The sequence below is a fragment of the Kryptolebias marmoratus genome, linkage group LG24, assembly GCF_001649575.2.
Source record: "Kryptolebias marmoratus isolate JLee-2015 linkage group LG24, ASM164957v2, whole genome shotgun sequence".
NCBI lineage: Eukaryota > Metazoa > Chordata > Actinopteri > Cyprinodontiformes > Rivulidae > Kryptolebias > Kryptolebias marmoratus.
In genome coordinates this window covers 18966950-18990855 of record NC_051453.1, presented here as the reverse complement: position 1 = coordinate 18990855, position 23906 = coordinate 18966950, and the positions used below count along the sequence as shown (strand labels likewise).

The 23906-nt window shown below is 40.3% G+C and overlaps 2 protein-coding genes across 3 annotated transcripts in view; both read right to left on the bottom strand.

Moving 5' to 3' along the window:
• Nucleotides 1-1333, bottom strand: part of LOC108240210 (unconventional myosin-VIIa) — a 28034-nt gene extending 26701 nt beyond the window's left edge. The window contains exons 1-4 of the mRNA XM_017423510.3: nt 1255-1333; nt 853-890; nt 657-758; nt 421-573 (exon numbers count right to left, since the gene is read on the bottom strand). Of these exons, the coding sequence (XP_017278999.1) occupies nt 421-573; nt 657-758; nt 853-870 (273 nt within the window). The 5' untranslated portion in view covers nt 871-890; nt 1255-1333. The remainder of the gene's footprint in view (nt 1-420; nt 574-656; nt 759-852; nt 891-1254) is intronic.
• A 1750-nt stretch (nt 1334-3083) lies between these two features.
• sap130a (Sin3A-associated protein a) lies at nt 3084-17615 on the bottom strand. Of its 2 annotated transcripts, none has more exons than XM_017423560.3 (21): nt 17506-17615; nt 16761-16883; nt 16406-16671; nt 14911-15069; nt 14726-14825; nt 14479-14594; nt 14245-14366; nt 12426-12573; nt 12248-12332; nt 12033-12137; nt 11798-11939; nt 10381-10496; nt 9182-9472; nt 8924-9095; nt 8120-8218; nt 7663-8024; nt 7329-7574; nt 7113-7238; nt 6928-7031; nt 5620-5733; nt 3084-4800 (listed from the first exon to the last, which is right to left on the bottom strand). In XM_017423560.3, exons 2-21 carry the CDS (start codon nt 16870-16872, stop codon nt 4642-4644), a joined length of 3144 nt encoding a protein of 1047 aa, XP_017279049.1. In that variant the 5' UTR covers nt 16873-16883; nt 17506-17615; the 3' UTR covers nt 3084-4641. The 2 variants fall into 2 exon arrangements, with proteins under 2 accessions (XP_017279049.1, XP_017279050.1); XM_017423561.3 differs by having other exon boundaries at nt 16761-16877; nt 17506-17589.
• Nucleotides 17616-23906: the final 6291 nt, after the last annotated feature.

Below are 23906 nucleotides of genomic sequence, written 5' to 3'. Positions count from 1 at the left end.
TAATCATCAAAATTAAACGAAATAAACATTTGAAATATATGAGTTTGTATGTAATGTATGAATATAATATACAAGTTTCACTTTTTAAATGGAATTACTGAAATCAATCTACTTTTTCATGATATTCTAATTTTATGACCAGCACCTGTAAATATAACAAAATGTCCTTGATTCTTAACTGGGCCCACTCTGCTGAGCTTTGATGCGGCGAAGCAGGAAACACTGGAGCGTTATCTTACAGCAGAGGCTCATTCGTCTCTATGGAGACAAACAGCTTTGTGATAAACCGAGGGACAAAGTCTACAAGTCAGAGCTGCCGGTGGCGAATGATCGCGCTGACGTTTAAGCTTTTTCCACTGCAGGTTATGGACGTCATAAAACTGGGCGGCTGTGCAGTGACTCAGTGGGAGAGAAACTTACATAGATGATGCCCTCTTTGTGGCGCACCATCAGGTTCCTGAGCAGCCCGGCCTCGTTCAGGTCACCGAGCATGATCATGTCATCCACGCCTTTCACGGAGGTGGGGTGCATGGGCCGGACACTGCCCTCCAACTTCTTGTTGATCTTGTGCTCCTGTTTGTTGCAAAGCAGCCATTATACAAATGAGTCCAACTGAAATAATATGGTTATGACTGAACTTACTGAAGGTGTCGTACCTTTCCTTCATCGTCGATCAGCTGAAGCTGCCCAGTGTCAGTAACCTTAACTTCTGCGCCAATCGGCACCCCACCACCAGAATCCACCCACACAAAATCCCCCTATTTAGAAAAACAACAAGCTCTTATGAAATCTTAATCAGCATTATAACTTTTAGCATTACGTTTATGAATTAATCAGATAAGCCACTCTTACCTTACTCAAATGCAGCATGGCGGAAATGTAAAAAAGATCTGAAAAAGAAATAATTTGAACAAAGAATTTTACCTTCGATTCAGATGATGAACTAAACATGAAACCACTTCTGTTCACCTCAACAGGGTTTCGTAACAATAAAAAGATAAAGTACTGTGGAAACGTAAAAGAAACACTTAAAACAATCTATTCAGACAATGTGCTACGTGTTAGTCACATAAACATCACTTTTCATTTTGGCAGCATTCATTCATTATTTAACTTGACTTCCACTCTTAAAACTCCTGCATTATTACAGTAACGGTCAATGTGATAAACCACTAAAAGGAATATCACATTCTGGGGATGTTTTTTTAAGAATAATCACAAACTTGTTCAGTTCTGTGTCATGTCGGCTCTTACCTGAGAACAGGTGTTTCTCTGGTTGAAGCCCCTGCAGCTGCTGAGGAGCTTTTCCTTGAATGACTACGAAGCAGGAAGCTTTCCCAGCATCGTCTCACTTTATTGCTCTTTGACTTTGCTCCTACAAAGGCAGAGCCACCCACTGTCACTGACAGCTAGACTCATTTCAGCTGTTTTCAAACACACTTAACAGCCGTAAAGCTCCACTTTACACAATGAGACGATAAAACACAAGTCTGGAAATGTGAAACACATCGCCACAGTCCTTCACAATGTTTATGTGTACACGTGGGACAACTTGTCCACTAAATAGTGGCAAAAACCAGAAACAGGAAGTGTTTGTCTAACGTGCTTTTTATGGGATGAATTTAGAAAATGTCCTTTTCCTGGTCCATATCACAGTGCTACCGGGTCAAGTACTGCCAACGTGTTGTTTTGTGCTCACAGGTAATTATGTTGTAAACAGCAGACAGTAAAAAGCAACGGCCGGGTTGATCCGGAAAGGATAAAATCTTGATAAAAACAGCTCAGATCCTTCATCCTGGCTGTAGTTAAAGTATGTGTTAGGAACAACTCTTAGCTACTACCACACCTAATTTTAGATCACTATTTGTAAATCTGAGCTAAAGTCCAAGAGTTTTTTCTTTTTTCTTTCTTTAGTTTTACACTCACTTCCTATTATTTTGTGACACTGAAATATACACTCACCGGCCACTTTATTAGGTCCACCTTGTTTGTACTGAGTTTGAACCCCCTTTTGCCTTCAGAACTGCCTTAGATATCCATGTCAGATTCAACAAGTTGTTGGAACCATTCCTCAGACGTTTTGGCCCATATTTACATGTTAACATCACACATTTACTACACATTCATGAGTTTGAGTCACCCCTCCCACCACATCCCAAAGGTGCTTGATCAGATTAAAATCTGGTGTCTTAGGAGGACATTGAAGTCCAGAGAATCTTTTTCCACACTTTTACTGTCTATTTAGGGTGAGAACTGTAGTCTGAGTTTTCTGTTCTTAGCTGACAGGAGTGGCACCCAGTGTGGTCTTCTGCTGCTGTAGTTCGTCTGCTTCAAGGTTGGACATGTGTTTGAGGAGATAGTTTTCTGCAGACCCTTGTTTGTAACAAGTGGTTATTTCAGCTACTGTTGCCTTTTTGTCATCTCGAACCAGTCTTCCCATTCTCCTCTGACATTATCAAGTCTTTAGTCCACACAAATGCCCCTCATTGGATTTTTTTTTTTGGACCAGTCTCTTTAAATCCTAGAGGTGGTTGTGTGTAAAAAGAGACTATGTCAGCAGTTTCAGAAATACTCAGACCAGCCCGTCTGGCACCAATAACCACGCCACATTCAGTCACCTAAATCCTCTTTCTTCCTGAATATAACCAGTGATAAACTTGGGCATTAGAGGTGACAATAGATATGAGTCGTAGCAACATTCTTCCATTTCTGTTACGATTTTTCATTCACTCCTCCAGCTTTGAAAAATACCCATACACAAAAGTACATCAAAACGTGAAATTCAATTGAGAACCGCGTGTTCTAACTTTTGTTAGTGTCACATCAGACGGCATTGACAAAACCGACGAAAAACTGCAAAAACTTTACCCATCAACAACAATGGGGTTTTGGTGAAGCGAGTGAGAAAACCAGCCCTCTCTGAAGAATTATTCAGTTTAAATGGGTCACAGAGTTAGATTTTACAGGACTGAACGGGCATTTTGATATCTAATACAGCATTCACACAGTTCCTGAATATTTTACAACAAAATCTTCAACTTTGATCGACCAGACACTTCTGCTACTTATGATTCAGAATGGCATTTTTTTTTTTTTATTTTAATATGACTTATTAGTTCCTACTATGTTAAACATTGCGACTTTGAAGTAGTAAAAACGCTGAAGATTGGCCGAGGCTTACTTTCCAGTAAGAATTTCTTTCTGTCAGTGATGTCAGGGAGTGACAGACAGGTGTGGTTACCATGGTGACCCAAACGATCCACTGGCAGCAGCGTTAACGTGTCTTTCGATTTTAGTGGCCTTTACATTTCTTATACAGCTCACATTCAAAACTAAATTTGGAGTTTTAAATTATTGCAAAAGTCAGTTCCAAATAACTTTGTAGAAGGTTGATGGATGCTGAAATTTGGGGCAGTAGCTGCCCAAAATTCAACATTTCTTTAGAAGTTTTCTAGTTTAAATCTACCTTCTTTTAGATGTATTCTGTTACTTCTTTTGCTCAGAGACATTTGAAACCAGGGATGACACTACTAATAAAAATCATGAGGGGATGGGGGGGAAAAAAACATGGCCGTAGCGTGTCATCTTTAAGTATCTTTACTATAATTACACAGACAAAAAAAAAAACAATGTACAATGGCTAGATGTTTTCAGGCTTGCTTCATACTGCGACGCTGTAATCGTTCCTCTGCCGCGGGAAGCAGCGCGTCTCACAGTAATATCTGTTGCATTGAGTACAAAAACTTGAAAAGAACCGAGTCAATGGAAAACAAAAAACATTTACAGATTTACATGAATTCAGTCTGCCCCCCACCCCCAGCCACCTCCTGTTGAGGCCAAATTAAATGAGGTTATCGCTGTTGTAACATTTATCTTCTCAATATAAAAACTTGTCATTCTTGTTTTCAAATGAAGGACACTAGTTATCCTTTCCAAAGTTTTTCTCTACAATAAATCCATTTGACATGCCACAATCTCTGTCATTTTGATCTTCAGATTACACTTAAAAGTGTGGCTGATAACAGGGAACCCTGTAACCATTTCTGGATCATTAACTAAAAATGCTAAGGATAAAAAAATGTTTTGAAAAAGAAATGTGTTTGTGTATTTTAACATAGCTTACACATATTTTTGTACACAGACAAAATGAAGGCACAGACTGATGAAAAGAGCACAACTGAAAGTAGTCTGTATACACAGTTGCTTTAAAAATGATTTACTCAATGCTGTATCTCTTAAGTCATTCACATCAACTCAAAATATTCTGACAGGAAATGCTGAGTATCAGATTCCTTGCATCTGCAAGCCAGTCATCGCAGATGCACCTTCAAGCTGTCATTAAAGAAGCGGCAGACACTAAGAAAATAAAAATGGCCTCGGGTCGTCAAAGAAAGGGAGGAAACATGTCGTCCAGTTGGCCACACACGCAAAGTCTAGGTGTTTTACGCTCTGTACGTACATTTTTCAGCCTGGCTCCTCTGCTCGTTGAAGCCTCCCTGTGGCTTCTCTCTGTCCGATCTGAGGCAGTTAAGAAGGGTGCCGTGTGATTGTATGCAGCAAATCATAGCACCGAAGTTCAGAGCAGCTCCTTCTCCCTGTCTGAGAGGGGACGGTGGTGGCTGTCCAGGGACGAGAGACAGCTTACGCTCGTTCTTTACGCTTCAGTTTGGAGGACTTCTTGATGGTGCCGTTCTTGTTGAGCAGCTTCAGCACTTTCTCCTTGTGGTCGAGCACCTTCATCATGGTGTCTCTGGCCTCGGTCACCTGGTCCATCACCAGCTTACAGCGCTGCATGTTACCCTGAAGAAAACAACACAACTAGAATCACTGAAAACCTTTGAAACTGAAATGGAGAAGGAATTTGTTGTGCAATTGTGTTTTTAAAAAGTTCAAGCGACAAGGCAGCGAGGCCCTGTAAAATTGCGAAACCTCGCAAACAATTTGAGGCATTTTAAAAACTGCTGTTCGCAGTCTGCCACCAACAGTCCCAGCCCAGTGAGACGCTGGCTCAAACGTTTAAAGACCTGTCCTGAATTTATTGGGGATGCTATAGGGATGGTGCATTCACATGCTAGAGGGAAGATCTGACAAGAGTTTCCCATTTTTATGACTAAATCATTCAAAAAAGGCACAAATAAAACAATTTATATTCAATAACTCAAACAATGGTGTGCATATTAAAATGATCTTCAACAAACAGCTTATCACTTCCTTCTTTTGTTTCAAAGGCAAAAATAACAAAAGGCTGCAGGAACTGCAGCAGGAGACCGCATGTTTGCTACCAGAGTTAACAAGTAAAGCAGCTTCCAGGTAATCTACAAAGTAACCACGGTAACTCGATGGAAGATGAAAGAGTGGATGTTACGGAGCTCCACAGCAGACTGAACTGTGCGTTTTCTTTATGACTACAAGGACCAACTGTTTTGAATTGCAACAATGCGTCCATGATATCAGATGGTTAGTTATTCTTATACTATTAAAAATGTTTTACAAACCTATTTCATATGACAACACTGCAGACCTTGGACAGCAGTACCCTGTAGTATTTATAGTAGCACTCATATTTGCCTCATATTTACTGAGATCACTGTCAACAATAAAGCAAGCTAATTATAATACCTGTATAAGCTCATTGATTCGGTGAAGGTCATCGTCAGCGCCTGCCCTCTTCTTGGGAATAAGGCCTTCTTGGAGGGTGGAGAGGCGGCTGTATACATCATGCTCCAAATTTGTCTAAAAAAAGAAATAATAATAAAAAGGTTAAAAACATTTGTCTAGATATAAAAGCACAGAGTGAGATCACAAATAACATTACTATATAATGCCTTGTTTTTTTATTTTTAAAATCATGAAACTATGATTGTATAATTTAAATTTATTGCAGTCAATTACATTTTACTGCATAATATTGAATTAGATCAGGATCCCATTGACTGATGCAACAGAAAATTATTAATTGATCTAAAGTTGGCACCAGCCCACAACACTTAAAACCAGTGTGTCTTTAAAAACCAACAAGAAATGGTGTAAAGAAAAGGAACAACTAGTCACAATGATAAGAATGAGACAACGAAGAAGATGACGACAAGTAAGAGCAAACGGGAGAAAAATTAATTCAGACTATTAAGAACATCAGAGGGAACATTATCGTATGGGGCTCATTTACAATGTCTAAAAACGTTACAACCAATAAAGGTCAAATGAAATTAAAACAGAAAGAAGACATGGAGCAGGAGAATGTCGGAGCAGTAGTCCCTGGCTAACAAAAGGTGTTTTCTTCTAGGAGACTTAAACATCATCATATAGTTCTGAAGACATTGGATGGTGAAACATAAAGGGAAAAAAAATTTAAATTAAAGAAAATTACTAAGAGTCCTGACTTTAGGCCAGTCATGCTGCGGCAGAACGTGATGGGAGGCTGCTCAATCAAGACTTATTTAATAAAATATATATTAAAAAATGTACTGAAGGAGCTTTGTAAAGACAAATGGCCAAATTTTATGGAGGTCTCCCAGGCAGCAACAGAAAATAATCCAATGAAGGTTGTGGTGGCAGCAGGAAGTAAATTTAAAAGTTTGTTTCCCCAACTTGTGTTAGGTTTTTGTTTCATGTCTAAAATTAGTAATGAAGGAAACCATCGGTTTGTTTCACTCAAGTAAGTGTTTTTGTTGATAACTACCCCTTCAAATAAAACTGAAAGTGTAGTTGTATCTTTCTTAAAGGGTTTCACATAATTTCTTTCAAGTCTAACAGTTTGCTAAATACTTATAAGATGGGTAGTAGTGTTACAAGTTTTGTGTTGTTGGACTTGTACTTTGGCACAATCTCTGTCTACTTCCACAACAAATAAGTAAGTCAACACAAACTATGTTTAATTTACATTTTTTGACCAACTAGGGAAAAAAAAAATCAAATTTCAGCACCCACCAATTGTCGGAGCTGCGCAGCACACAAGTGAATCTTCCAGCCTTGTGCTCTGCATGCCACTCCTCTCTGACTGGCCATGTCCTGTAAGGTGCACTTCTTTTCCTCTGAAAGGCAAACGGAACAATTATTTGAAAATGGCAATATTTGAGATACATGTATTTATCGGAAAACAATAAGCTGCTCACCTTTGACCCGAATGTCGCTGTACCTCTGAAAGTGATGGTAGGCAGCCTTCCAGGGGTTACGGTAGTGTCGCAAAAGTGTGATTGGGGGGCGAGGCCTGACTGGCACATATCGAACGCCTTCTTCATCTTCAAGAGGAAAAAAAAAAAGTGGTTAACTTGTAATCTAGATGTTGACAAATACTTCATATTGTGTCTACATTTGCTGACAAATCCTACCAACATATTCCCTTGGGGGAGATTCCCGTCTCTCTGCCCTGCTGGTGATGGGTCTGCCAGGGGCCTTCTCCTCATCTGTGCTGTTGGTTTCCACCATCTCGCTCTCCTCAGTTGAAATAACATGCTGCTGTTTGCGGGGTTTCTTCCTTGGGGATGCCCCAGGAATCAGATCTCCTGTTGCAGGAGCGTTCAACGTGTTGGCCTGGGTGGTGAGCGCAGGTGCTGACGACATACTCGCATTGGACTCTGAAGGGACGGTCATATTAATCATTAGAGATTCTTTCATTTATCAGATCAGATCCCTGATATCATGAAAAACAAACACGTCTCTTACCTGGCTGGGAGGTGTCCATGGACTCGACTTCCTGCTTGATTTTGACATCGGGGCAGGTGGAGCTAGCAGCACATGCAGCAGTGCTACTGGCTGCTGGTTGGGTGGGGGAGGCCACGGTGTTGGCCATTGAGGCAGGAACAGGGGGGGTTACAGCCATGGCGGCTGGCAGAGATGAGAGAACAGTGGAGGGCTGGGAGGGAGGCACAGGACCAGGTGTGGCGAGCATGGTGGGGATGGCCTGGGCCAGGTGCTGGGGGTTTGAGGCCATTGCCTGCTGCTCCCCTCCCTGGGCTGGCAATGCTTCAACTGTAGCCATGACTGGAGGGGCCACTGCCATGTGCACCTCAGCTTTGGGTTTCACTCTAAAGAAATGATTTTAAAAAGTGTTAGCTGACAAACAAACATCAAAACAGGATGTGAACATGGACGTACTGCAACTGATGTAGCTGAAGCTCACCCTGCAGGCCGGGGAGATCCTGATCCTCTAACACTGCTTTCAATTCTGCCACTGGTGGACTCACTCGACTGAGCGGGGATCAGGTTCTTACGAACACAACTGAGACACCAAGACAAACGATGATTAGTTGTTTATAGAAACTCATGGAGGCTTAGTAGATGTATGAGACCTGCTATGATGTTTGGAGACAGTGGCTCTAACAAAAAGACTGGAGGCAGAGATGAAGATGTTAAGATTTTCATTGGAAGTGACCAAAACGGACGGGATTAGAAATGTGCTTCTCAGGGAGATAGCTCAGGTTAAGCAGTTTGGAGACAAAAGTTAGAAAGACAAGGCTGGGATGGTTTGGACATGTGCAGAGGAGGGACAGTGAATATACTGAACAAACAATGTTGAGTATGGAGCTGCCAGAGAGGAGGGAAAAGAGGAAGACCACATAGAAGGTTAATGGATGTAGTGAAGGAGGATATGCAGGTGGTTGGTGTGACAGAGGTGGTGCTGGGAGAGAAGGACGTGGAGGCAGATGACCCACTATTGAGACCCCTAAAGGGAGCAGCTGAAAGAAGAAACAGCAGCAGTAGAGAAACAAATAGTGTTTGTTTTTGGCAAATATGAAACAATGAAGAAAGAATAAAACGTTCTTTAAATAATGTGTGTTCTGAGTTGAAAACAGGAGCTTTAGTCTTGTTAACAATGTTAGTTTAATCTAATTGGTACAAGCAGATCTAATGAAAAAATATTTAAGAAAGATGTGGCTATATATACCAGAAGGCATACTGTTTCATGTCCCGGTGCTTCACTCACCTTTCATTTGTAGGCTTTTTGCGAAGGATGCTGGGTCGAGGGGAGGAAACCAGTGTGGGAGCTCCTCCTACTCCTCCCTGGGCGTGGGCCTGTACCATGGTGGCTACTGGCTGGGTCGTGCCAAATGTGCTGCTAATGGGGCTAGCTACAAAGCCGTCAGCCAGTACAACCCCTGAATTTAATCAAATATGAATCACCGAGAAGCCACAATTTTGATAACATACATTTTCAAAGAGGTGATAAAGGTTTAGTAAATACCAGGTTTTGCTTCCGACTGTGGTTGTTGCTGCTGCTGCGTCACTATCGGTGCCTGCTGTATTCCTTGTGTGGTGATTGATGCGGACGTGTGCAGGCCCTGAACTCCGATCTGTGCAGGCTGTATGCCCTGTGCTGCAATAGGTGCTGGCTGGATCCCCTGGGTGCCGATTTGTGCAGAGGGCAGATTAAGCCGGTCCACATTTATCAGCTGCATGTGATTAAGGTGGACTGTGGTAGCCACACCCACTCCAGCCTGAGTGGGAAGTGCTGAACTCGGAGCTTGAGGAGTAACTTGGAAAAGAAAAGGGAAAAAAAGGTTAAAAATCAGATTTTCATGCTATTGGAAGTACTCCTAAAGATGTATTTACACTAGAGGAATCATTTTTTTTTCCTGTGGTATTACTCCTCTCTATTTCAACTGCAGGAAACAAGGTCAAAACGATTTACTAAAGGGAACAACCCTGGTCAGTAGGTAGTACTTTTCAAACTGCTATTTTGTGATGAGGTCTCTAAACATTTCTGGTTCACTACAACTCCCCAGCCGCTCCAATAACAGTCCATTAAGAGAGTATATCACCGTTTAAGACTATTTATGATTCAAAATTGTGAGACAACTGCGAAAAAGGAAGATTGCAACCAAGTGACCAGCGACCCACGTGGCCACTGTTTCCACGTGTGCACAACTTGCAAAACACTATTCTAGACCGTGCACACTTCTTTGTCGTCCACTTCGTACCCACCTCGGCCCGATTCAATCTACTGGAGTACGCTTTTGAAATGAAGATAGACAGATGTGGACCGGTTTTACAGCAATCACTATTAATCGATGTGGTTTTTAGACCTGGACTTTCGGGGCTGTGGTCTCGGACGGTTTCTGTCAGAGAAGAGCTCCTGTGCAGGTGCCAAAACACAGCTCTAGCACTGTTGACATGGGTTGGGGAGGTCTGCACTGACCAAGTATTTTGAAAGAAAATGTGCAGCAAAAGTTTTTCGAAGATATTCAACTGACAAGATTGCAAGCCAGAGATTCACCAGTAAATTGAAAAACTTCAAGCGTGTCAAAACATTCTGGCATCTGCTCCACAAACGCCATTAACATTAAGTGATTTCATTCATTCAGAAGAATGTAACTCAGTAACGGCAACAGAAACTCAGCAAACTTAAATACTAGAAAAACTAAACTGTTCAGCAGTTCTTACCTGGATACTGGCGGATGGTGGAGACCGAGCTGCTGATGGGGGTGTAGGTGTGTGTCAGAGGATATGACGAGGAGTATGCTGGCAGGAAATACTGAAACTGAACTGGCACAGGGGGCCTAAAGAGATTTAAGATTTACACAAGGTCATTACTTGAATAAAAGGGGATTAACACAGTATGTTGTCACGCTTTCTTTAGGTGACGATGTTTTTGAAAATAATTTGTTCTCAGTCAGAAAATATCAGACCATCACTACTATTAATTCCCATATTCTCAAGCAGTAGCAATTTCAGAACAATCAGCAAGAAATTCTCATACGTAGAGTCACATTTAGAAGAAGGGTTTATAACACATTTGGTAAATTGCTGTATTTTCAAATGGTCCAATAAGGAGGTCACATCTGCACTTGGGATAAACTGATTTGTACTGATTCGTGGACACACACATGCATGACACAACTGGGCTGATAGAGCCAACATGAAAAGTAGCTTTGAAAATAAATCAAGATGCATTATTTTCTTCTACATCTGAAATGGTAAATTTGGAAATTTGAACTATGAGATGAAGAATTTGAAAGGTTTGTTTCAACAGTAAAGCAGATAGGTTGAAACATGTAGTATTGCTTGTTTATGTAGAAAGTATCGACCACAGACTCCTCTGGTGTTCAAAACTTTCTGGCGTCTAGAAGAATTATTTTCTCAGTAGAGACACCTCCTGTCCACAAGGAGAACTGCAGTAAAATACATTTTCTCATCCATGACAGTAAATATTTATGAATACAGTGTGCAATTTTAATTTTATTGCGCACTATTCTAGTTACTGGTTATTGTCACTGTTTACAATAGTATGTGGATGTCAATAAGAGGTTATATGTACTCCATTTCTAGGCAGTTATAAAAGACCTTTTTATGAGAGTTTGACTTGCGTTTTTAATGTTTATTGTTCAGTTTGTTATTCTTACTCATTTTTGTTTGTTTTTTTGTTTTTTTTTGTTGACTGCAAATCAGGTTTTTAAAAAAAGTACTGCAACTTTAAAACAAGGTTTGTTTATGAGCAGCTTTAACAGCTAGTAAACAATAAGTGACTTTACAAAGACATTGAATCATTTGTCTTCTTTGCTGTATTATATTGCACCAATTATTAAAACTCATATTGGATCAAATCGTATCATGATTAAGGTCTGAATCTTATTGTGTTACATCAGTTTTTGCTGCTCATAGACCTTTAATGTATCCAGTTGTTGCACAGCCCTAATTGTGTACGTGTCGCAGTTAGACCTTTTTCATAGATTTTTTTTAAATTACAAAATTAAATGTAACAAAGTGAATGTGAAGATAACCTGATGTCTGCAACTAAAACGAACATCTGTGTAAAACTGCACACAAGTCACACTGATGTGACCACAGTACTTTGACCAACCTGTTGTCACTTCTGGTTTCCATGGCAACAGGGTTAGGAGACGACCTGTGGCCTGGGATAGGGATGAGGTTCGGCCTTTCTGCTGGGTAGTCGGGCTGAACACGGGATGAAGAATGGGCAATGGGCTGCGGGACCACTTTAGCTGTGAACGTCACGATACAGTTACTGAAAACTTCACAGAGCAATCAGAATCCAACACCAATTTGAAAACTAGTAACTTAAAAATCTGACTTACCAACAGGGATGGTGGAGGCAGTCACGGCTGTAGCATGGGACGAGTGTGACGTCATTGTCATGGTGACAATAGTGCTACTAGTCATTTGGGTATGAGGCACAGTGCCTAAACATTAATTTAAAAACAAAAATGAATGAAAAAGAAACTTCATTATATTATTAGGTGCTGACAATCTACATACAGGCGATAGAGGAAAATAAACAAAAAGACAATACCTATTGTGGTCGTTGATGGCACAGTGTTAGTTGCAACAATTGGTGCCACAGTTGCAGCAGGAGTCACAGTACTAAACAGGGGTTTCTGTTTGGAAAAAGAAAGATGGACTGTTTTCATTACCGAGGAAAGAATAAATAAACAAAACCACTATATATTTTTACATGATGAAACAGTAACCTGTGGCATGGTGTGCGGAGGCTGGGCTTTCTGAGTTCCAATGGCAGGGTGTGATGGCAGAGTGATCCGTGTGGCGGTGTCACGGGGCGTTTGAGGCCTCTGAATACTGACAGTGGCAGGAGGCGGGTGAATGGTCAGAGCCGGACGTCTGAAACAACAAAAATACTCAAAATCACTGACCTAATCACTGCAATAACACATGCACTGAATGAAAGTTCAGAACACCAGACCTTAAGATCAAATAAACTGTTCATTCAGACCAAAGACTAAATATGATAAACTGGACACTCTGAAGATGAAGCTCTCACAAAATGAGTGCACCCGTTTAGGCTGGCGGCAGTAAGAGTTTTAGCCCATGTGACTCAGTGTGACATTTTACTGAATTAAAAAAAAACCAACAACAAAAAAACACCAACAATAACAACAAAAAAGAAAGAAATGAAAAAATCTCCATTTTTTTTCAATTCTTGACTTCTGTTGGCTTCTGTAAGTCTTACTTTGCTGATGTGGGTTCAGATCAGGGCCGTAGCTACCATTGAGGACACCAATGTCCAGAACTCAGTATTTTTCTGCTGTGTATATAATAAAAAAATTAATCAAAACAAGGCTTTTGAACGGCGTGGTTCTCTGTGTAGCTCCACCAGTTTACTGTAGGAGACGCTGCGACTGTGTGCAGCTGCAGCCAAACTCAATGTCTACGAAGAAGAGCGCAGCTTTGTGTACCTTACTGCTAAAATAAAGACTAGAAGAAGAAGAAGAAGCGCCACTTAAGGTGAAACACAACCGAGGTAACTCGCTGAAAATATTCTCCTTTAATTCCACGAAGCTGAAGTTGGTTTCCGATTGCAGCTTCCGATTCGGAAAATGGCTAAAGGGCAATTCCACCTAGGTTTTCACTACCTTCAGCATCTTTAATCTACTCTAGTTAAAAAACTACAACACCTAGACACTTCAAACCTGGACCAGATTATTCTGCACTGATTGCAGAACTTTTAATACCAAAAGTGTGATTTGTGAAACCCTAATCTAATTTGTAAAACCTCAATAAAGGGGGATTTTAGCACTTTATTTTTTTTTCACATGCGGACCACACTAGTGCTGGTCCAGCTCCAAAACTACAACACCTCACTGGTATTTGATAAAAAGGTAAAATCTATGCTAAAATCTTGTTCTGAATGTGTTTGTGCAGCGTGAACAATTAACATTCATAGAAACTAATTCATGTCATTTCAGTGAGTCATCATGGTTGTGCCCTGAGTCCTCAGTTGCTTAAGATGACATAGCACACCATGAATTTACAAACACACACAAATACATGTCATATATACATTCAAGTCACTTGTTTTAAATAAATGCTTCTATTTTAATTAAGTTTTGGTCTTCATTGTAACTGATGTGCAGGGGGATAATGAGTGGTTGACCTCAGTATTTTTAAAGGCTGGCTACGGCCCTGGTTCAGATATTCATTTTTCTATACAATTAGTCATAATTGGTTATTTGATGCTTTAAAAAAAAAAGAAGTCTTTCTACCCATCTCCAGCACCATTTGTCAGGAGTCAGGGTAACACCCTGGCCATTGGGATATTTTGGCTTTACTTTTGTACAGCAGAAGTAGACAGAGACGTGTCATCAGAAACGCCTCTTAAGTCTCAAAAAAGTCAACCAAAGGTAACCACCTATGTGCTGCTGATCAACTAGTTTTTTTTAATGTGTGCAATCTGCAGAGCCTCAGTTGAGTTTTATCACCATATTGATGGAGAATCCTTCATCTTTTTGAGATGTAACAGAACTGAGAAATGTGCACACTGATTATACTTACCCGTGTGTGACCTCAGAGTGAGTGACTGTCGGACTGATAACAGGGGACTGGGTTCTGGTGGCTGAAATGGGGGCCACCACAGTTGGGAGCACAGCAGTAGAGGTTGTTACAGCAGGGCGGGACTGCACACAGAAGAATATATTAAAAAAAATTAATAAATTGTCACATAAAGTGCTTCTTGACCAGCCTAGTTTTACCACCACTTTTTTCTTACATTAAACTACTTTAACCCACCTGGATGGTCTGGTGAATTATGTGCTGCATTGTGGGTGGGCCTGGGCCTGCACTTGCTCCAGTGGCTGGCCGCAAGACCGTTTTGGAGCTGGACATGGCAGCTGCTGCAACGGCACCTTTAGGGTATACAATAAAACTATCAAACTGCACTGCAATAAGTCCCAAATGTGAGTGGGATGCATATTTTCTTTTCCAAGGACAAGCATGTCCAAATCATGGCATACTGATTTTATCAGAATATTCATACCTCGAGGCAAATGAGATGTGAAGGTCTGGGGAGGGACGGTGGGGCCCCTAATGATGTGAATGTTAGCAGGCATTAGGTGGTGTAAGTTGCTAGAGTGACCCTGAAGTGGTATGAAGACAGAAAAAGATTATAAAAGCCACAAAATCAGGCAATATAAATTAAATGCCAAAATACAGAGCGCTTACCTGCTGCCCACTGATAGTTGCCACAGGAATCGATGGGGTGGTGGGCATAGTGCTCTCTATAGTCACAGTAATGTGACTCGCCACCTTGGGGATATGAGCCTGGTTGGAAGCTGGTGCCGGCGCAATGAGACGACTTGGCATTGGTGATTTCAAGACAGCCTAAAATAAGATACAAAAAAGCTGAGCTTTTAGGTTCCTAAAGCAATTAATAAAAACAATATTTTGTTTTAAGAAAATATTATGCATTTGAACTCTGTGGGGTCTTTATAAAAGAACTAGATAATAGGAGGTGATGTCATCACGCTGATGGCAAATTGTACAGGAAAGACAATTACAAAGCAAAACTATTAACATTCAAAAACTGTTAGGCTCTGAAATAAAATCTTTTTTAACAAATCACCAGAGGGAATACTAAAAACCATTTACCTAATGAAGTGTTGGCAATTCACCTATGTATTTTTTATTTTAATTAAAATTTAGAATGTGTTCTGAACCAAACTATATCTCTGCAGTCAAGAACGTGAACTTTTCAGGTTTCTAAAAATCTCTGAGCGACAAGGATAAAAACAAAAAACCTGAGCCCATTGTTTACATTATGTTTTAATGTTGAAAAGCACACGAGCAATGCTCCGGATTTGAGCTAGAGATACATGCTCAAGCTTTAATTGTTCCAAACTATTTTTCTTTACAAATGAAATAAACCAGCAACAAACATGATGCTGGAACTTACAAATACTAATCCTCATGTTCATCTCACTGAGCTCAGGCTAGTCTGCATAGGATAAACCTAATAATAACCTATTTACTGATATGTGATAGACAAATTATACATCCTGCTGATCTAACAAAAAACAATCTGATAGAAGTGCTAATAAAGAGTTTAAAGTTTAATGTGCTTTTATTTAATTTATTAAGAAAATATTTTGCACCGTCAAAATATTTTTGCAGCACAGTCTTACAAGTACTTACTTTTTTAAATTTAAACCTTTATTCATGGGCCTGAATATGCTTGTCTGCTGGAAGGTTAAACTTGTTGCATTTTTCTGAATGACATTACAAATAGTAAAAATGGGTCTCTCACAACAAATAATTATCTGGGATTCAGTTTTCAAATTCCAGCAGTTGGCAACTCAAGTGGTAGATAAACCAAAAGTGGACAGGTTTCTATGTTTATCTTTATTAGACGGTCAATGTGAGAAATACTCTGCTCGTTTCAGTTTAGATTTTTATTTATTCTGTAATGCAAAAACTCCTATCTTGATCTTTACTGTTTTTTTAATGTTTATCCGTATCTGAAAATGCTAAAATCAAATTGCAGTTTTCTATATCGTGTAGGAACACTCTTAAAAGATAATTTATTATCCAAAATGCAAAGACATTTACCTCTTTTCCAGCAGATGTCTTAAAAATGCTCAAGAAAAAAAGAGCCCCACAGTTTGGGTTTAAAATACATATGTAACACTTGTAAAAACTGTGACAGAAAAGTCTTTTTAACCTTCATTTGTCCCTCGGTGAGAACAGGAGGCTGGCCCTGTGGGAGGTGGACAGCGGGGGGAGGAACAGTCACAGGTGTTCCTTGTTGGATAGACACAGTTTGAGGAGCAGCTTGTGGCTGACCGTGTGTCTGGACTTGTGGGTAAGGTCTGACCACCATGGTCTCCTGCTTGTCATCTCTGAAAGCCAAAGTGGCCCCACCCGTGGAAGGCTGGTGGTCCTGCTGAGCATGATCAGCATCCCGATTGCTGTCTCCATCTCCACCAGCTAATACAAAACAAACAGGATTCAACACGAACCATCAGATGTCCACTCTGATAAGCGTCATGTGAGTGAGGGCGGTGGTAAAGTGTTACCTGGAGCATTTGACGGCTGGTTGACAGGCACCAGGTTTGCAGCGGCCGGAATCTGAGATGCTCCCCCGCTGGAAGCAGGCAGCCCGTGTCGGGGGAACTGCTGAGAGCTCATTTCAACTATATCTGACCAAAAACAAAAATAAATAACCTTTGGATCCGGTGCCAGGCACTGTAACTTTCTGACTGCAGTATGAAACACGTATGAAGACAACAACCGAAGCGCTCCTGCTGAATTGTGCAGACTGCGCGGGGACACAACAAGCTAACGCAGAACTGCGGAATATCATCCGACCAGCCAAAGAAACAGAGCAAAACAACAACCACAGGCGAAGGGCGTTAGTAAAACAAGTACAACTGCATTAACATGTACAAATAAAAAAACATCTTATGCATCTAGTTTGCTGGACATAGTGAAGATTATTACTCTGCTAAAACAACAGGGCTTCTCAAATAACAAGTTCTTAGCGTCGCAGAAACTATTTTTGACTGCCCACACATAAGCTACAAAACGCGATCTCAGCCAAGTTTAAAAAAATCTTTCTCGTGGTCTACAATTTTGGCTTTGTAAGGTTAAATCTAAAAGGCTGGCTTGATGCTAGCAAGCTATCTGTGCTAGCAGAAAGCTAACGTCGATAACCTGCTGCCGCCTTTTCATTTTTACTTCTCAACTTTCCGAAGAACATAACTGCGCGAACGTCTCACGACTAAACAAACAAACATGTTTCTGTGTGTGCGCAGACGTTACCGTATCGCTAAATAACTAGGCAATGGTCGCTCCGTGGATTACAATTTTTTCCATTCGTCTTTTCTTTTTCCCAACATGTAAGCCGGAAGAACCGAGCTCTTTGCTTCTTTCCACCAATCAGAGAACGCGTTACAAGCTCATGGACCAATCGGAGTTGCGGAATTACTCTGGTCAGCCCATAGCTGTCGTTGGACCAACCCGGAGTCGTTGGCTTTCAACGAGCGTAAATCTGCACGCAAGCTGGTCACGTGGTCAACTGAGGCAGCCAGCTGACATTATACTGTTTTCACTAGCGGGAAGCATCTTTATAGACCGTATGTTTCTTTAAAGCATTACTTTTTGGGGCGTTCCTATTTTCAGATAAAGTTTTAATAAAATCTGCAATGTTCACAATGATTTACTTTTAACATTTCTAATATGCAGTTTAAACTGCTATACATGAATATTTAGACCTTTTCCAACAACATAGATATGTTGGTGCTTCCCATTTCTCTTGATCACCACTAACATGTTTCCTAATTGGAATCCTCCTATAGTAAAATAAATTGATTGGACATAATTTCTCTGTAAACTGCTACCTAATTGTGGTGGAAGTTTTTGTGTGCCTGAATGATCCTGGGACCTATGCTGTTGGGGGCAATTGCCCAGTAGAGTCTCCCAAGGCAGACTGGTCCTAGGCGACAGGCAAGACGAAGAGCAGTTCAAAACCACTAGTATGGATGTACAAAAGACGGCAAGAAATTTGTTGTTCCTTGATGTTGGTAGCCAGGACCTCACTCTGGAGCCAGACCAGGGGGAAGGGCTCATCGGTAAGCACCTGGTGATCAGGCCTCTACCCATGAGGCTCGGTTGAGCTTAGCCCAAATGAGTTGCATGAGTTTGCTTTCCTGTAGGCCCACCACTTGCAGGAGAGGTCATACTGATTGGGTGCATAGTGCTATGGGTGGCAACCAAAGACAGGGGCCTCAGTGCTCTGACCCTAGCTTACCAAAACTGGCTCTTGGGAAATGGAATGTTACCTCTTTTATATATCCTTTTGCTACTTTCAACTGTCTATTTACTGGTCAGTCTACGTTCCTACCCTCACCTATGGTCATGAACTTTGTGAAGTGACAAAAGAATGAGATTGCGGATGCAGGCAGTTGAAATGAGTTTTCTATGCAAGGCCGGAGGGCCTCGAAGTAGAGCCGCTGCTCCGCCACATCAAAAGGAGCCAGTTGAGGTGGTTCAGACATCTGGTAAGGATGCCCTCCTGGACGCCTCCCTAGGGAGGTGTTCCAGGCATGTTCAACTGGGAGGAGACCCCGGTATAGACCCAGGATAAGCTGGAAAGACTTTGTCTCTCGGCTGGCCTGGGAACACCTTGGAATCCTCTCGGAAGTGCTGGAAGAGGTGGCTGTGGAGAGAGACATCTTGGCCTCCCTGCTCAAGCTGCTGCCCTTGCAACCCGGCACACAGAGAGGGCAATGCAGGAGTAGCTTAGGGACAACTCTGTGAATGTCCTTGACAGACCAGCCAGAGAGGTTTTACAAAGAAGAGTGGCGGAAAATCCTCCAGGTGAGCAAACCTTGTTGCATCAAACCTCAAAAGACTTGATGCTAGAAATGCTGCTAAAGACGCAAAAGGAATCTAAACAATTATAGTGTCAGGTTGCAACATAGCAAATTTGCAAAAGTTAAGGGGGTCTGTATCATTCTTAAGCCACTATATTTTAGATTTGCGACATAGTTTCTTATACAAAGTAATACTTTGTATTACAACTGTTTTGGTCTTTACAAATGGTAATAGGTTAACTCACATTAAAGACAAGTTGCGATATGCTTGAATTCTCTCTACTTGGAATGATTTCTGTGTCTTTTCAAAGAGCATAAACCATGGAGCACAAATTGCTGTTATTGACCTCCGCCAAGGAGGTGTATGTTTTTGGTAGTGTTTGTTTGTCAGTTTGTTTGTTTGTTTGTTTATGCAAAAGATTACTCAAAAAGTAATGAATGGATTTTGATGAAATTTTTAGGAAATGTTGAGGTTATCCTAAGGAGCAAATGATTAAATTTTAGTGGTTATCGGGATCACAATCTGGATCCTACAATTTTTTTAATTACCCTATGGCCTATGCGGAGGTTTACGCTCTCAGAGTTTCTCAACATACAGTGATGACATCAATGATGACATGGTAAATGGTAAATGGCCTGTACTTATCTAGTCTAAGGACCCATTCATACACTGGTGGCGGAAAGCTACACTGTAGCCACAGCTGCCCTGGGGCAGACTGACAGAAGTGAGGCTGCCATCACACCAGTGCCACAGAACCCTCTGACCGACATCACATGATGATGACATCAGTGATCAGTCACAATGATCACAATGATAATAGGTCTTGGCGGAGGTTTGCCCTCTTTGAGTGCTTCTAGTTGATGGCATTTTTATATTCTCCTGGCTTCCTTGCTAGCCATCCAGGTCACTCTGCTGCATTTCTGAAAGGAGAACTAATTATTATAACTTTACCCTAATCCTAACCAAACCTATTACCCATGCCTAAAGTACTGAGCAATAGGAAGCATAAAGTCATCAGTATTAATTAGCTCCTCCATCCATCCATCTATTTATTTTCTATTGTGAGGAGCTGGTACCTATAGTATCTCTAACAGATGAGGGTTGGGTACACCCTGAACAGGTTGCCAATCTGTCACAGGTCCAAAAGAGAGATAAGACAAACCTGTGTGCACACTTACACCTAACATTTGCAAATAGACCTGCATGTCTTAAGGCTGTGAGGTTAAACTAGAGAACCCACACATGCATAGGAAAAACATGCAAAGTCCACAGAAAAAGGTGTGCAGCCATCCAACATGGGAGATCTGGGAGGCAGTTGCATGGTGTAGTACTTCTTTTGAAACACTAGAGAGCAGTAGTAAATTATGAAACTATACATACCCGGTGGTTCTTTTTTCTTATCTAAAGGTCACTGATGTGTGGAAGGATGGTGTTTCATTCAAAGTAAAAGATCCTACAGGCCACAGTTTGCTCATTGTAATATTCCCTTCCTTAAGATGAGTGCACTTCCAAAAGATACCTAACTTGTGAAATGTTTCCTCTAGGTTTTATGCTCAGAAGTACCATTGGGTTGAACAAAAGCAATCCCATGGTTGTGGATTTTTGAATCTTGTTTTTAAATTTCAAAGGAAATGTGCAAATTTCCAGTGACATCTCCAACAAGCTTTTTAGTTAGACTCATAAAATAATCTAAATTAGCCATTTATTATGGATATCCCATTCACAGATGCTTTTTTAAAAAAATGTTTATTTTTAAGATCAAATAACTATAAATTATAAATGACCTTTAAAAAAAAGTCAACATTCTACACATTGTTGGAAGTCATTACTGATGTTAGTTTCAGCACCTTAATGCTAGTCACTCCACAGTCTTTGAGTACTTGTTAAACAGGTCATCATTTAAATCCACCTGGGCCATAAAGGGTTATATATAAACCCTTCCTGCTTGCTGAGGCATGTCAGATAAATTCCCCAGCATACTTCTCCTGTTTGCTGACCTACACCTGCTGGTATGTTGCTTTAATTTGGAGCTTGTGAAACCTTCATGACAATCATTCTTTGGATGTTAAAGCTGACTAGTTAAGAAAATGATGTGGGTTGATATGTAGTGCATGCAATTTATTTTTATTCAGAGGTGGCGAGATAGGGAGTAGTTTTTAAGATGTTTTCAAGAGTTGGCACATAGGAAGACACATTGGTTATGTGTTTCATAAGGGATCATACATCCATTAATTCAGGATCTCAATTTTGAATATTTATCGCATTACACTAAAAAGTGAAAAGCAGGCAATAATTTGTTTTGGCCTGTGGCTTTGTGTGTGTGTGTCTGTAAGGGTATTCATTTGTTAGCAAAATATCTCACTACTGAACAGATTGTAATGAAACTCTCAGAAAGTAATCATTGGATGAACATCTGCAACTGATAAACCTTTGAAGTCAATCCAATGTAAGATGGACACCGTGGCCAAATGACCTTAGGAAACACAACAATGGCTCTAACTCAGTCAGTTTCACAAAAACTGAGCTAAGGTTTGGTGTGTGAATAGATGAAGATAATCCTCAACACATTCTGTAAGTGCTTTACATTGCTCAAGATCTTTGCCTGATGCGTTGGCATTACCTGTTGGAATAAACACTGTCTTTTAGTAAATTATTTCATAAACTATAAAGCAGATTTTAAAACTCTTAGAAAACAATTATTGGAGATACATTTACAACTAAATATATTTTGGAGTCAATTCGATTCAACATGGCTGGCACAGCTAATCAAATTTAGTCAACAAAAATTAAATATAATTCAGTCATTTTACCAGATACTGAGCTAGAAATTGGTGTGGTAGAACCTAAGAGTCATTCATAACACTTACTTTAAACACTAACAGATCCCATAAGATTTAGCAATATTGTGTGAAATCGTACATAATGTTATTTTGACCAAAAGAGCTATAACTCTATTGTCAACATAAGATCTTAGTTTAAAAGTCTGGCATAAAAGGCAGCAGGCAATATGCATTCCTTAAAGAAATGCTGGACCTTTATTGTTATAATTAATTTTAATTAAAAAACTATTTCATTCTAATCTATGTAATCTATTATTTAAAAAAAAAAGAAAAGATTATGAGCATTTTGGGGCCTTCCTCATTCCACTGGTTAAAGACACTCAGAAAACAAAACACTTTTGTTTTACAGGGCACACAAAGTTGCAATTAAAGCAGACCTAAAAGTCTGCTTCAAGTTGCCTTTTATGAAAGATTTGCATCTTCTCAGTCAGAGCCCTAAAATTAGAAGACGCTGCCCTGATTTATGTGGAAAAGTTAGGGGGGTGGTGGCGGAACATTCCATGACTGCTGTAGGCAGGAAGTTTTGGAATCTCCATGGAAATTAAGGCAAAACACAGAGCTCTGCACTTATTTTTCCAAATATTTCACTCAGGCTTTGAGGATAAATTCTGCTTAAAGGACTCGACAAGGAGTCGGACGATTTGTGTCTAATAGTTGCCTGTTTTTCTTCCAAATATAAAGTTTGTTTCTGCATGAACATTGCATAGATGTGGAAAAACCTGAAACACATTCATGTTATTCTCCATCATTCCACATAATCAATCATAGATAACCAACGTGAAAATTCAGAACAAGCTTCCCTGACATCTGCTCTTGATTTAGATGACTGATGTTGTGGTCAAGTGAGAACTGCTCACACTCTCCAGGGGTCAGAAGTGATGAAATAATGATGATGAATGCATTAGACCTGACAACAGTCACAATTATTTAAGCAAATTTCCAGATGTGTGTGGAATGTATACATGTACATTACATTGGAGGTTTTTTTTTTTTCCTGGCTGGATGGATGATAATGATGAGTTTTGGTCACTTGAGATTTCATCATGATTCAATTTTTCTAGGTAGTTCAAACTTGGCAGAGTCTGAAGTCACGTAATCCTAACCTTACCCCCTCATCACGTCACTCCACATGCAGTTAGGTGGGGGCTCGTGTCTTACATGCACCAACACTAGAGGGAAGGTGACATAGCTGAAATGTGATCTGTGTGAACACAGATGAGACCAAAAATAATGGTAAATCACAGACACCATGGTGCCACAAGTGTCCCATTCGAAAATGGTCCTCAACAGATGGAGATTTATTACTGAAGCTTCTCTCAGCTGAGAAAAGTGGCACTAAGCGACCAGAAAAGGCACCCGTGGGAGAATGTTTGGCATCTGTGGAATGCCATTTGAAGCTCGCTGAGGGAACAAGGACGGCAAAAATATTTACACTGAAAGTCAAAGTTTACAGAGAATGCTTTGCATGTAAAAATTTGGCGGCAATATGCTGCACAAATCTTTGACTTGCTAATAGATAATAAAAATATATATTTATGAAAATCCTAATGGACTAAAAATTGTGTGATCACTAAAAAGTGTACCAACTGTTTTCTGAAGGAAAACATCATTACAATAAATTACATTTTGCATAACTGCTGTCACAAATGGTGCCAATGTTACCACTCATAAAAATAAACCCTCCTTGTTTTGAATTGGCAACATGTAAGCCAAAAACAACATTTTTGGTTACTCAAAAAGCACACTGATTAGTTTTCAGAAGATGTGTTTCCTTATCCTAATGTAGTTACTGCTGCAGACATTTAATCAAAATCTCTTTTCACAATGATGCTACTAACAATGTGACTTTACCATTATTGCATTATCTGTATGTGGTTTACTTATAAAATCTTTTTTTATCCTTCTATAGCTGGATGGATGGATGGATGGATGGATGGATGGATGGATGGATGGATGGATGGATGGATGGATGGATGGATGGATGGATGGATGGATGGATGGATGGAT